This window comes from Camelina sativa, chromosome 14 (assembly GCF_000633955.1).
Source record: "Camelina sativa cultivar DH55 chromosome 14, Cs, whole genome shotgun sequence".
Lineage (NCBI taxonomy): Eukaryota > Viridiplantae > Streptophyta > Magnoliopsida > Brassicales > Brassicaceae > Camelina > Camelina sativa.
Window position 1 is genome coordinate 11,554,079 of NC_025698.1, and position 14,563 is coordinate 11,568,641.

A 14,563-nucleotide genomic window follows, 5' to 3' on the forward strand; every position below is an offset into this window, starting at 1 on the left:
TTTTTTTTTTTTTTTTATACAATTTTGATTCATTTCATCTGTCTCTTCCCTGCAGGTTCCTATTGTATAGGGATGAAGATATCATGGCAACGCTTCACGATTGACGTGTTGAAGAGATAGAGTTTGGTTATTGCTCTTTCATTTTGTTATCTGCCATTGTTATGAGTCTGTGATTGTTCTTTACTACTGTTGGCAACAAGTTCTTATAATTCCAATAATCTATTATGATTGAGAATGTCTGAAATGTTTTTGCTTTCTTAACGAAATGAAGATGATCTAATTCCAATAATGCTTCTTAGTTATGTCGGCTGATTAGGAGAAACAGAGAAACCATTGGTTTTTCTGTTCCAAGAATAGAGAACTTCCACAGCGGTTTTGGAATTCTTGATCTACTCAAGTAGCTTATCGCATGTTCCAACGCCAATGGCTGCAGCGAGGTGCCAACCAGCGTGAAGGAAAGGTGTCTCGGGGAAGAAATCATCTGCTATGAACAGAGCACCTCCTAGCAATGATGACATCTTGTGTACGTTATGAGCTGTTTTGAGGTCTGGATCCTTTAAGCTTCTTTTAGCAAATGCGACCTCCATCATTCCGGTGTGAACTGCAGAGACCATGAGAGGCTGAAATGGTAGAACTAACGCTGATGCAGCCATTAGAAACTTTGGATTCTCATTCCTTAGAGCCCTTGAGAGACACTGTACAAACCACAATCGAATCAATTGGGTGAAGAAGAATTTAGAGTTAGGTTTACAATGACTGGAACTTACTATTGTTGTTGTGGCTATCATTGTGTAATCTACCCATCTCAGATACTTCCTCAACTTCCCTCTAGAGGCATGGTACAAACTCGATGCTATTCCAACTCCAATTAGGGAGTTTGCGTAAACCTTTGTGTTCAAATTCTTCCTGCATTGCATAGTTCTTTAAGCTTCCTAGTCTTGTAAGAGAAACTCTACCTAAATAGATTTTGGCAAAGTTTACCTTGGTGCCTGCATTCCGAGGAATATGAAAGGAAGTGAAGTAGCCACATTAGCAGCTGTTTCCAAGACACTCTGGTCACCTGTCATATGTTTTGTTTGCATAATAATAGACCGTTAAAAAATTAGAGAGGATACAAAACCCAAAACAAGGCAAAAGGATTCATACCGCGAATGCTGCAACAGATTGGCCTTAAGCATGGAGGTCTTTGTTGCCAAAAACGTCTGTAAAAGGGAAACAAAGTCAGTTACTGGGGAACCTGAGAATATGTCACAGCCAAATATGTTCAAGTAACATACTCAATGGACAGTCTCTGATTTGAATCCATTACAGAGGATTTGGTGTTGGTCTGAAAGTCACCAACTTGAGTTGTCTTCTCAAATGAGAAGGGAGAATGAGACACGACATGAACCCCATGGATACCCTCAAGGGCATTGCTTGACTTTGATACATTTTGCAGGCTCATGGAAGCTTCCTAACGTCGCCCTTGAGGAAGTAGTCTGGTTTGTAATCAAAATCTCTATACGCCAGCAGAGCAAACTACTTGCTCGCCTTGCTTGTTCTGTTCTGATTACAAAACAAAAAAAAATATTTATAAACTTACCCTTGATAATTGGTTATCCATGTTTCGCCAGAGAGAAATTGTTTATAAGTCAATACATAAAACTTTTGTATTGCTCAATACTCAATGACCAGAATTGTTGTATCTACGTTTTCTTTTCCATACTCTGGGTTCAATTTCAGAAAATGCAGAAACAAAACGATCCAAGATTGATTGAGACTGATGAATACATATTATAATAAACCCACGAAGCATATAACGTTTTGAACAAAGTCAACGGCAAAGCTAAGAAGAAGCTAAGCAACATGAATTAATGAATACATATTATAACCCAAAACACGAAGCATATAACGTTAACATAGTTATTACAGGAAATGATTACATAGTAAAGAGAGATAGAGGGAGAGAGAGATCGAACCTGGGGGAATGGTCGTAAAAACTCGAGAAGAATTGTTGGAAGTAGTAAATGTTATAAAGAGAGAGAGGGAGAGAAGGAAGCGAGTTGAAGCAGCAGAGAGAATCAGAGTAAGAGAGATGCGAATGACTCACGAATCTTCTGCCTCAACTTCTCTTACTCCCAAGGCATATTCTCATCATCAACAATTATTCTAGTTACACTTACCTGGCCCGGTTTTCCCGGGTCAGATACCGGTTTGATCCGAGGCTAACTCGCGTCATGCATGCTTTAAAAATATGGGCCAAATATGGGTCAAGCCCAACGTATAATGTATTGTTTCCGTCAAAAGTCCAAGACCACGTGTCTTGAATATCAAGAAAACTAATGCACGTAAAAGAACTAAGAAGAAGACGAAGAAGCCACCTTTCTTTTTCCTTGGTTATTTTATTTTAGTACGTTATGGTAAAGATAAGTCATATAAGTCATAACCCCAGCCTGGCAGATCTGATTGATCAAAGAATCGTCGAGTCATGGCGGCGGGTGTTGAGACTCTCGAACTGGAGATCCAAGTGAACATGACGGCCGATGGATTCTTCAAAACTTTCAAAAAGAAAGAAGGAAATTTCACGGACAAGACAGAGGCAGTTTCTGTTCTTCGTGACGATACCACTTCCAACTCCTCTATTCAGATCTGGAACTTCATCGTAGGTGTGTAATATTAAAACTCATTGACTTTTTCGGATTCTTTCTTTTCCTAGTTCTTGAATTCATTCCATTGATTTTTACATTTGGAATATATTATTATAGATGGTAAGATGGAGCAGATAAAAGAGAAGATAGAGGTAGATGAAGAGAACAAGTCAGTTTCTTTCTTAGCTCTTGAAGGAGACGTGTTGAAGCAATACAAGAGCTATAGGATAAGACTTGACGTTGTTCCTAAAGATGATCGAGTTTGTATTGCCAAGTGGACATGGGAGTACGAGAAGCTAAACGAAGACGTTCCTCCTCCTACCAGATACACTGCGTTCGTTGCAGAATACACGCGCGACCTCGAGACGAGGTTGTTGTCTGAATCGTGAACATATCATCAGTGTCTCCGAGTTGACTGCCTTGTTAAGTTAAACCAAATCTTATTAAGCAAAAATAAGATAAAATGCACAACAAGAGTTTATATAGTTCCCCTGTTTTGGTCAATCGTGAGACTTCCTCACAGTTCTTCAAAATTGTACCTTTTTTTGTTTTTGTTTTTGTAGTTATTATTTTGTCCTATAAAGCTACATCCGTTGTTTTAATATACATCCACAACACAAGCTTGCAAATTACAACGGCGAGAAATGGTTTCCATAGATATGATAACATAAAACATTTTGCATTAACTGATATAAAATGTTGTACTCATAAAAATTGGAGAGTTACTATAATATTACTAAATTATTTCCTTATTACTAGAGTAGTACAAAAAGGTTGATAATTACTATAATAACTTATATACCATTTGTACCCCTAAAACTACTGTTAGGAAAAAATGCAATTACAGAAAATGTCATTAAGAAAAAAAAAACATTGGGAAGTGGGAGAAAGTCTATCGTTGGTTTGATGGTATACAAATCGGGTACATAAGAATGGTAAAGAAAGTTGGTATATTAAGCTGGTAGACTGTAGGTGTAAGGTAGATTAAAATGGAAGATTTAGTTGTAGTGATGGTACACTTATGTGAAAAGTAGATTAATTAGGTAGATTTATGTTCTCGGTAGATTAACTAGGTAGATTAATTGTGTTTGATGATAGACTTATTAATTGAGCGAGTTTTTAGATAGATTTTTTTGGTAGCGAAGATATTTTTGATAGACTTATTAACCGTTGCAATAAATATAATTGACAGACTTAAGCTGTTAATAGATTATTTTGGTATGCTATATAGTTAATAGATTTATCTGACAAATTTATAAAAATGTAACGGTAGACTTATAAAACATGGTAGAGATATTGTTGGTTATTGTGATAGATTTAAATCTGACTAGAATACCTCATATTTTGTTAGAGTTAGTATATGGTATACTAGACATGATAGACTTAGTTTTTTTTTTTTTTTTGGTGACTATTGGAAAACATATGTTATTTTCTTTGTTCTTTCTCAACATGATTTGAGTATAATCGACCAAGAAATCAGACAAACAATATAACTCACTTTTTATAGGTTTTTAAGTTAGAAATCAGATGTTGAGATGAAAATCTATAATAGTTGAGTAAAAACCCCACAAGTGAAACAAAAAAAATAGACATAAGTCGTGAAAAAATAAAGTAAGGCAGGGGAAATTAGGGTTTTCAGTCGTATGTTAGAGGTAGAAGACGATGATATTCTGGTAATTTCGGGTTCATTAAACCTAAAATCGAACGTGTACGTACATATAAACGCATACGTACGCAAGTTATAAACGTGTACGTACATATGAACACACAAATTANCTATAATAACTTATATACCATTTGTACCCCTAAAACTACTGTTAGGAAAAAATGCAATTACAGAAAATGTCATTAAGAAAAAAAAAACATTGGGAAGTGGGAGAAAGTCTATCGTTGGTTTGATGGTATACAAATCGGGTACATAAGAATGGTAAAGAAAGTTGGTATATTAAGCTGGTAGACTGTAGGTGTAAGGTAGATTAAAATGGAAGATTTAGTTGTAGTGATGGTACACTTATGTGAAAAGTAGATTAATTAGGTAGATTTATGTTCTCGGTAGATTAACTAGGTAGATTAATTGTGTTTGATGATAGACTTATTAATTGAGCGAGTTTTTAGATAGATTTTTTTGGTAGCGAAGATATTTTTGATAGACTTATTAACCGTTGCAATAAATATAATTGACAGACTTAAGCTGTTAATAGATTATTTTGGTATGCTATATAGTTAATAGATTTATCTGACAAATTTATAAAAATGTAACGGTAGACTTATAAAACATGGTAGAGATATTGTTGGTTATTGTGATAGATTTAAATCTGACTAGAATACCTCATATTTTGTTAGAGTTAGTATATGGTATACTAGACATGATAGACTTAGTTTTTTTTTTTTTTTTGGTGACTATTGGAAAACATATGTTATTTTCTTTGTTCTTTCTCAACATGATTTGAGTATAATCGACCAAGAAATCAGACAAACAATATAACTCACTTTTTATAGGTTTTTAAGTTAGAAATCAGATGTTGAGATGAAAATCTATAATAGTTGAGTAAAAACCCCACAAGTGAAACAAAAAAAATAGACATAAGTCGTGAAAAAATAAAGTAAGGCAGGGGAAATTAGGGTTTTCAGTCGTATGTTAGAGGTAGAAGACGATGATATTCTGGTAATTTCGGGTTCATTAAACCTAAAATCGAACGTGTACGTACATATAAACGCATACGTACGCAAGTTATAAACGTGTACGTACATATGAACACACAAATTATTTACAAACAAAACATTCAAAACATGTACGTACACAAGTTATTTTAATGTAACATTCAAAACAAGTACTTATGTGAGAAACATGATAGCAATCATCATAAAGCAAACTATGTCATTCAATCTTGTTTGAGACTAATTAGGGAGATAAGTGAAACAATCACACATAAAGATATGTATAACTAAAAGGTGCAATATCACATTCTCTCACCATATTATCACAGTTACAAATAAACCCACCGTTGAGCATAATTATAGAAGTGTCAAACCCACCGTTGAACATAGTTATAGAGTGTCAAAAATATAAGCTATGCATGTTGCAGTTTGGGTGTACGTACATAACGTTCTTTTATTTAATCTATGTTGCAGTTTGGTGTACGTACATAACGTTCTTGAGATTAGTACGTACATAACATTCTTTTGCTTAGTGTACGTTCATAAATCCGTTTTCATGAAAGATATTATTGTAATTTTGTAGTCATCTTCAACATATCTTCTCCTGCAACCCTAGGTAATATTATCGTTGTTGTTCACTGGAAATGGAACAAGTAAGAGATGTTACTAGAACAAGTAAGAGATGTTACTAGAACAGTAAGACATGTTACTAGAACAACCTATGTAATTCTTAATTTTTTATTTATTTATTACATTTCCGAGAGGTAATGAATAATAACCACACAAAATTACATTTTAACTATAGAGGGTAGTATTTAGATAACATAAATAGTATTTGTCGAATTGTATTACTCAGTTCAACTAGGTACAACTAAATATATATTTAGATTTACATTTCTATTTAAAATATGAAAATGATAACTAAGGTTTATAAGAATTTCTTTACAAATTGAACTATTAAAGAACCATGTTTAATCAACAATACAAGAATTTATTATTTTCTAATATATACTATCGTTTTCACATAAAACACTCTTTATAGTATAAGGAAGACTTAGTAAGTGATCACCTCAAATGAAGCAAAATAGGTGAAACCCAAGTTTTTATGAACATTGTGTTATGAAAACCTTGTATATGCTAATTAATAGTGATAAATCTTGTGGCCAACTGCTAATTAATAATTTATATTATAGTCCAACTGGAAATATGAAAAAATGCAAAAGTTCAACTATGAATATGAGAGTACAACATGATAACTATGTATAATTATGTGTATACCAAATAATTTTTTACTAATATCCTGTTGTCTTTGGTTCATTTTACCACACGTGTGATGGATTTAAATGAATATCCCGCCGCCAAAAATCTATTTTTTATTCGTTTTCACATGATCCATATTTAAACTTATTTTAATAGCTCTAGTACAGTTGCACCAAGTAGTTCAAGTTATACTCAAATTTTCTCAGTTGTACCCCCTGTTTTAAAAATCGGCCACCTAGCCGCCTAGGCACCCGTATAATCGGTGATCGGCAGCTTTCCGCCGCAGTCAATTCGGACTTGTTAATCGTCAATCCGATTTTAAAACCGATTGATATGTTAATCGTTGAAAATCTTTGACTTTTAACGTAAATTGGGCCTCAAATGGATTAACCCATAATGTGTCTGTATTTTATAGGTTTTAGCCATAGTTTTTATATTTGTTTTGTGTCTTTTATTGAGTGAAAGTGTGCTTTTAGAGTCTTTTTAGTCTTTTGTGAGTCTATACAGGTTCTAGGCTACTTTGGAAGGAAACTTAGTGTTTTGGGGATTAAAAGAAGCATCTGAAGCCAATTTGGTGAAGACTGATCGGACTAGCAAGCAGATGGAGCAAACAGAGAAAGGCATCCAGGATCGGCTGATCCGCATTCGGGATCGACCAGTCCCGTACCCGACTCAAGTTTTCTTTTTTCGTTTTTAACCTACTTTTAGGGTTTTATTTTGATATTTAAGTTAGAGGCTCGGCCTCCAGAGACATAAGCTTTGTTTTCTGAGACTATTTTGTATTGAGAGCTGGGGGAGAAGATCTCTAATCCTTCTTGACAGTTTGGAGAAGATTTCTAAACCCTATTTCTTATTTCTCTTTGCAATTCAATTATGTTTTCTTCATCTTTGATTTGTTGTTCTTTTATCTCCATGTCTGAGTAGTTTTACTATTGGGTTTCGGGTTTCAAAAGGGGTTTTATGATTCTCTAAACTTAGGTTGTTAGATTTGGGATTGATCTTTTGTGTTCTTCATCTATAGTTGTGCTTAATGATTAAACTAGATTAGCTACCTAGTTTATGATTGTAGGTTTAATTCATCTAGACATCAAAAGTGTTGTTGAATTGCTTGAAAAGAACTTAGGTGAGCAAGGTGATCCTTAGCCAACGAAAGCGGAAGTTAAGGCACCTTGTGAACAAAAATCAAACTTGAACTTATTGCTTGCTAGGATTGCTAGATTCAAACGACGATTTATAATTTAATCAATTCCTTGCATAGATAACTAACGCTGCGACAGTAGGTTAGTTTTACATTCGAGATTTGAGTTCAAGAACGGTATCTAATGCTTTCCCAACCTATCATCTGAATTAGTGATCATAACTCCTAATAGACTCCCAACGCCCAATACTTTTCCTTGAATTTAAACACTCTTTTATTTTTCCTGTTTTGATAATTACTTGAAACACAATCTTTCTTCTTGCCTTAGCTATATTCGGTCTATATAATTTCATAGTGCATTTTTTGGTCTCTGTGGATCTGACCCTAAAGTGTTACAACGACACCACTGGATCGTGGTTGAGTGCACAATAAGTTTAATTGACCTGTGATCAGCCTAAAACTGTAGAAACCCATACAATGACACAATGAACTAGCAGGGTTATTTATAGGTTACAATTTGGATGCTTGCTTCTTCCTTTGTCGATGTGGGACTTGTGGTTTTGTAAGAATAGAGACTTTCATGATTTCACCACTTGCACGTGGATAATCATAGTAATAAATTACAAATATATAAATGTTGAATCTATATTATGAAAGATGGCCAACTCTCTCCATTTGAGTGACACATCAGCAGTGGAGATAGTGCCACCTATCTATTCTCATTAAAAGCAAACAGAGCTAAACTTAAAGAAATATGAAACATCTTTTATGTCTTTTTTTTTTATATCACAAACAGTTTCAATACTTACATAAGAAATTTAGAGAGACTTAGATCATGTCCCAAAAAAATAGATGCATCACCAAAAGACAAAAGGACATCGGGAGTGAATCAAAACACTACTTCTTCCTCTTGGCGTAAACCATGAATGTATTGACATATGGTATAAGCGTTACAAATTTGTCAATAGTTTGAAAAGTTGCAGTAGTAATAGAGATATTGGTTAATAATGTAAAGAAATTTATGAAAGTTTGTCCCTAAATAAATAAATTTTTATATATAAAGAAGATTGAAGTTTTGTTCACTATCAAATGGAAGATATTTGAATAAAACTGTAGAATATTGGTTTAGAAAAATACAGAGAAGAAGAAGAAGATAGTTGAAAAATTCATGACTGTTGGTTTTCCTATTTTAATATTTAGAAGTTGTCAAAAAGAAAACTGAATAAAATTCTTATTAAAAAGTAAATTCTAGAGTTATATTCAAAAAATTGAAGAGCTGACATGAAAAGAAGATGTCTATCTTAATTATATGTATTAAAGAGTTTAGCCAATCTACAATTCTTGATAAATATAAAATGTTAGTGTTTCATAGTATTTAATTGAGAAACTTAAGTATGAATATATCTAAATACTTAACTTTTTTTTTGAATGAATGTAAAATTTATTCAACAAAAAAACTATTTGTTACCAAATATGCATCTTTAGATCAAGCTTTCATTTAAAATATTTTTTAGGCAAGAAATGTATAGAATGTTTAAATCTCTCAAGACAAAGTTGTTCATGCATGTATCTAATAATTCAATTACAAAATGAAAAAATCTATGTGAAGTATTAAAACAATCAACGTCAAATTATATGTTTCAAGATTTTCACAATTAAAAAAAAAACAAAGATAAACTCTACATAAGAAACAAATTAGTAGCAAATTAAATTATTTAAAAAACGGTAAACCATAAAGCTCGCGCATAGCACAGATATTCATCTAGTAATATTAAATGCTGGTGGTGGAGGTATCATCAATTGACGCCAATGTATTTTCCTGTTTTAACGATTTTTAATTTTACATTGACCCATATAACTCATTTTGTATATTGTATGTTTGAGATTAGAATATAAGCTAAATAATGCATAATATTATACATAAATATATATATTAAATGATAAACATATATAGATTTGACATAATATATTTTATTTTATATTAAATAAAATAAAATAATATATAAAACTAGTTCCTGATTATACCCCGTTTAATCTCCGATTTTTTTGCTAAGCGCTAGGCCCAGCCTCACTGTCCGACTACCGCCTAGCGATTTCTTAACCAGGGGATGTACCTAAGTGATCTAGTTGTACATAAAACCTCACATTCACCATAAAATTCTATTAATTACAACCAAACAAATCTCAGAGCTCAAAATTCAACTTATAAAGATCATAGGTTTAGTTAAAAACCAAAGAGCCAAATTTTCAGATATAAAACACTCTTAATTACTTCGTCAATGTTGATTGCTCACGAAACCAAAAAGTCAATTTTTTTTTCCAGGGCAAACTGAAATTGATTAAATAATTAAAAAATTTACACTCCATGAAAGGAGGAACCGGAAATAACCAGACAAAGCTAAGCAAACAACTAAAACAAATGTCATATGTGGAAGAAAGGCAGTAGAGATAGATGTGGATGATCCTTTTTTTTTTTTTTAATAAAATATTAAATTCAAAGAAAAAATAGCGTTTGAAATTTTTTAGCTAAGAACAATTACAAAACTGAAAAGAAGAGTACAATCATCAATTCAGCCTAGATGTCTAGAAGCAAACCAAACTTGGAGACCTTCCTCATAGCGCCTGTCCCCCAGACCAGAGATAGCGAGGAGCTGATTCCGGACTTGTTTATCGATCCAAGATATTAGAGTACCTGCTGACTTTGGAATCTCCCCATGTTTTCGAGAATTACGTTCTCTCCAGAAGAGTATGAATCGTAGCTTGGAAAAGGTATCGAGCAATGAATCCAACCACCCTGTCTGGCCAGTGGTCGGACACACAAGTGACTAGAGCAGCCCAGTTCGTGGTGTACTTGGTTCTAAACATCAATGCTTCCGGTTTGAACATCATAACAGTTAGACTGTACAGTGAATGTTCCAAGTCCTTTAGGTGCCTTGAGGTTGTTTGACTCATCAACCACCTGGATGTTCCTGAAGTAACTTGCTTTGCTAAAGCCTTCTTCTGGAAATCGACCACTGCCCATTTGCGTTGAAGTGTGCTGACCATCTGATTGCGAGTTCACGACTATTACTTCTCAATTCTCTGTATGGCTTACCTTCCAGATCATAAACTGACCTTTCTCCACCAAGACCACGAACACACTGCAAGTTCCAGTAGGTGTTGACTCATCTTCATAATAGTGGACATGGAACTTCATAATAGCATATATTTTTCCAGTTTAGTGATTGAATTTTATCTGAGCTTTAGTAAATCTGTGGGGATGAAACGATACAAATAGCCTGTTAATCGCCCAGCACAAGCTTATAATCAAAGAGAAACAAAACGATTTGTAAATAAAATTGAAAGAGAATCAAGAGCAGAGAACTAACTATTACCTAAGCAATGAAAGAAATTTGAAAAAAATCTTAAATCTCTATTAGTGAACAAAACAAAAAGAAGCAATTAGAGAAGAAGAGATAAAGAGAGAGGTAGGGACGATATCCTGTATTTCTTCGCTACCGGCTGCGTTGTTCAGTACACTACGTGACCGGAGAGATGATGATTTATGAGCCTGAGTTTATCATCTTAAAATCATGATGATGACTAGAGAAGAACCCAAAACAAAATACATCAGGATTAAACAACAAAATTCCAATTAAATACATAAATTATCTAGTACAAATCACATCAAAAACTTCATTGATAATAAGCAAGTCCATCACCAAAATCAGCTTAGATCAATGTGCATCATGCAACTATAGATTACCAAACATGATACTCAGTGCAAAAGAAGACAAAGTATAGCTAATGTTCATACCTCCCAGTTTTAGTCTGCAAAGTCCAGGTGTAGTTGCCGTATCCTTGAGAAAGAACCTTCTGCAATTAAATCCTAACAAAAACAAACAAACAGAATGCAAAAGACTCAATTCCAAATACAAATCAGGAATTTCTAAGCATTAAAAAGATACACTCATATGGAAAGTGACATACATTGTATTCCCAGTAAAGTCATTAGTGGAGAGTGTATTGCTATTCCAGACTGCAACCTTAAGATCCCTAAGGCCTAAGCCCTTCAAGCAAAAGTGAACATAAACTTCTCTTGGCAAACAGCGTTCTTTCCACCATCTGAAAATAAACCCATCAAACATATTCATATTGATTAGTAAAGCTTCAAGCCCTTTAATTGAAAGATCTTAACTTTGTCCAAAAAACAAAAAACCGGAATTTTAATGATCTAAAACAAATCATATGAATAGAAGAAGAGCTAATAATAATGACATGTGCAAGTTCTAGTACGGTGTCTTGTGCCTTGAAAACCATTCGGTGACTTTCAATTTTTTGGCACCCAAGAACTAAAAAAATATCAAAAGAATCCCAGAAATATATTTTTTAAGAAGTTAACACCTTTATGTGATCAAATAAAAAAAATGAATATTTAAAGGTTTCACAAATTAAGTTGAAGAACATAAAAATTAGGGAAAAGGTATGAACCAGTGACCTCGAGAACATGGCACTGCTTGTATACCCGCCATCGTCGACATGAATTGAACAGAATAATCGGAATGCACCGAATGAAGCTGAATCTTAAAAACAATATCAAAATTTTAAGCAAAACCCAGACCAAATATAGGAATTAAGAAAACTCCAAAACCAAATCTTGCAGAATGCAGATACAAAGAGAAGATATCGGAAATATAATCAATATCAACTGATTCTAGAGAGAAATCGAAAATTCAAAAAAAAAGGAAAAAAATACATACCTACGAAATCAATATTCGTGAAGCGATTAATCGACAGAGCGATTCTCCTCGGTGAAATCGGAAATGGTGAGCGATAAAACTTACTCGCCAAGTTGTCTCCAACTCGATAACCCTCTCTCCAATTTTGGTTTTTTGGAGAATTTTTTGGCGTTGTTCAGAAGAAAGAGAAGGACGAAGAGAGAGGGAGAGAGTGGCGAATGAAAAGGTTTTTTAGGTTTAGTAAAGTGTAAATGAATGGAAGGCTGAGATTTTGGTAGTTCCTGCAACAATCAACCAGAAGAAAACGAAACTCACGCAAAATAAAAACTAGATCTACAACTTTGTTCTCCAGAGATATATCATGCTTTTTAAGTGTTTTTTTGCCATGATATAAGTCTTATTTTTATAGAGTCTTTTTAGTTTTTATAGAATTTAGTATGGATGAGAGCATAGTGGAGCTAAATAGGAGGATTTAGAGCACATTCAAGCATTGAAGCTAAGCTGTGAAGTTAGGAGACAAGTTCAGAGACTTGCATCGGTTGATGCAAGTGATGGTATCAATCGATGCATCATTCAACAGAAGAATAAGAAGTTTTCTTACAAGTTTTAAAGTTTACAAAGTTGCTCCAAAGTTTTCCATATTTGCATCATTAGTCCGTGAACGTTTTTAGGAATATAAATAAGATTTTTGGATCATTGTTTAGACCTAAGTTATTTTTCAAGTTTTATTTTCTACCACCTTTTGAGAGAGAGAGACCTTGAGAGCTTTTTGGGAGAGACAAAAACTCAGCCCTGTTGAGAGAAACTTTTCTAAACTCCTTTGTTCTTCTCTTTTGAATTTAATGATATATATTTTATCCATGGTTTCTGTTTCATTAATCATGTCTGAGTAGATCTCTTGTTAGGTTCAAGGTTTTTCATATGGTTTTTTATGATTTATTATATCTGTTATTTTTAAGATTCTTTATCTATTCTAGATCTTCATCTTAGGTTGTTCTTCATATTAATTATTGATTGATCACCTAGAATTAATACTTAGAAAAATAAATTGATACGAGAATATAATTGATTTTCCTGATAAAACATTTTGATGAGCAAAATTACTTTCTACAAAGAGATTTGATTTAGTGATTTTGTGAACAATCTAAACTTGTTTTTATAGCTGATTTATTACCTAGAATTTTGCAAAGAGATTTGGATTTTCTGGTTTTAAATTTAGATAATATTTGCAGTGAGAACTGATTTATTTTACAAAAGAGTTTAGAGTTCTAGATCTGATCTTAATTTCTTGAATCCTAATTTATTGATTGATTTAATATTTCATAAATTCCTGATTCCCTAGGCCTAGCTTTTTAATTCCCTGAGTTTACAACACTTTTTAATTTTGTTTCTGCATTGTTTTTAAATTAATATTTTGATTTAGCATAATTAAAAGATTAATAAGTCTATTGTGTGATCTAGAGTCTTTGTGGATTTGACCCATAGAGTATTACAACTGCAAGGCTGTTAGTACCATTAGGATATTACAATTTGAGCATATCAGTGAGCCCACAAAACAATTGTCCAGCTATGATAATTTTCTTTCTTTTGCCATGATTTTAGTCGAAGAAGATGAATCAAATTAGAAAGAATCAATCTCATATTTTTTGCCAACCCAAATTTAAGAGAATCTCAAAAAAATCAGGAATCGATCCTTCAAGGTGTTTGTGTTCACTTTCTCTTAAAAATCAAAGACAACTTTAAATGTAAATGGCATTACTGTAATAAAACAAACAATCCTGGTTTATAAGTAATAATCAAATTTTTCTGTATTGTTTTAGTAAGTCAGTTTTCAAACGTATTATTATTATAATAAGACTACTTTTTAGTAATATTCTAAGTAATTTCCCCATAAAAATATATCTTTTGCATATATATTGCCTACCATTTCATACTAAAATGTTACACAAATTTTAAAAAAAAAATTACATACATGAGTATATTTATTGGATACCTTTGTATATAGTTTATTCTTTCTTATATAATATTACATATATACTTATGTGCATTGTTTATATTCCTCAAGCTAAAACTAAGTTCCATGGACCTTGAGTTCCATCGAATTTCCCAAAAAAGAAAATTGACAAGAAAAAAAGTGATTCCCTTTCAACTCTATTTCGATA

The 14,563-nt window shown here is 32.9% G+C and overlaps 3 protein-coding genes and 1 long non-coding RNA gene across 7 annotated transcripts in view; 2 read left to right on the forward strand and 2 right to left on the reverse strand.

Moving 5' to 3' along the window:
* Nucleotides 1–235, forward strand: part of LOC104741024 (10 kDa chaperonin, mitochondrial) — a 1,148-nt gene extending 913 nt beyond the window's left edge. The window contains exon 3 of the mRNA XM_010461784.2: nucleotides 56–235. Coding sequence (XP_010460086.1) covers nucleotides 56–104 — 49 coding nt within the window. The 3' untranslated portion in view covers nucleotides 105–235. The remainder of the gene's footprint in view (nucleotides 1–55) is intronic.
* On the reverse strand, nucleotides 343–2,100 carry LOC104741025. The gene is made up of 6 exons (XM_010461785.2): nucleotides 1,959–2,100; nucleotides 1,278–1,540; nucleotides 1,147–1,202; nucleotides 982–1,060; nucleotides 768–906; nucleotides 343–695 (listed from the first exon to the last, which is right to left on the reverse strand). The coding sequence occupies exons 2-6, from the start codon at nucleotides 1,442–1,444 to the stop codon at nucleotides 390–392; spliced, it is 747 nt and encodes a 248-aa protein (XP_010460087.1). The 5' UTR covers nucleotides 1,445–1,540; nucleotides 1,959–2,100; the 3' UTR covers nucleotides 343–389.
* Nucleotides 2,406–3,250, forward strand: LOC104741026 (MLP-like protein 34). Its single transcript, XM_010461787.2, has 2 exons — nucleotides 2,406–2,645; nucleotides 2,745–3,250. Exons 1-2 carry the CDS (start codon nucleotides 2,468–2,470, stop codon nucleotides 3,014–3,016), a joined length of 450 nt encoding a protein of 149 aa, XP_010460089.1. The 5' UTR covers nucleotides 2,406–2,467; the 3' UTR covers nucleotides 3,017–3,250.
* LOC104741027 lies at nucleotides 10,133–12,805 on the reverse strand. Of its 4 annotated transcripts, none has more exons than XR_760263.2 (5): nucleotides 12,423–12,805; nucleotides 12,161–12,245; nucleotides 11,653–11,787; nucleotides 11,480–11,551; nucleotides 10,133–11,265 (listed from the first exon to the last, which is right to left on the reverse strand). It is a non-coding gene; the product is annotated as an uncharacterized LOC104741027 (long non-coding RNA). The 4 variants fall into 4 exon arrangements; XR_760261.2 differs by having other exon boundaries at nucleotides 10,133–10,934; nucleotides 12,423–12,802; XR_760262.2 differs by having other exon boundaries at nucleotides 10,133–11,551; nucleotides 12,161–12,239; nucleotides 12,423–12,802.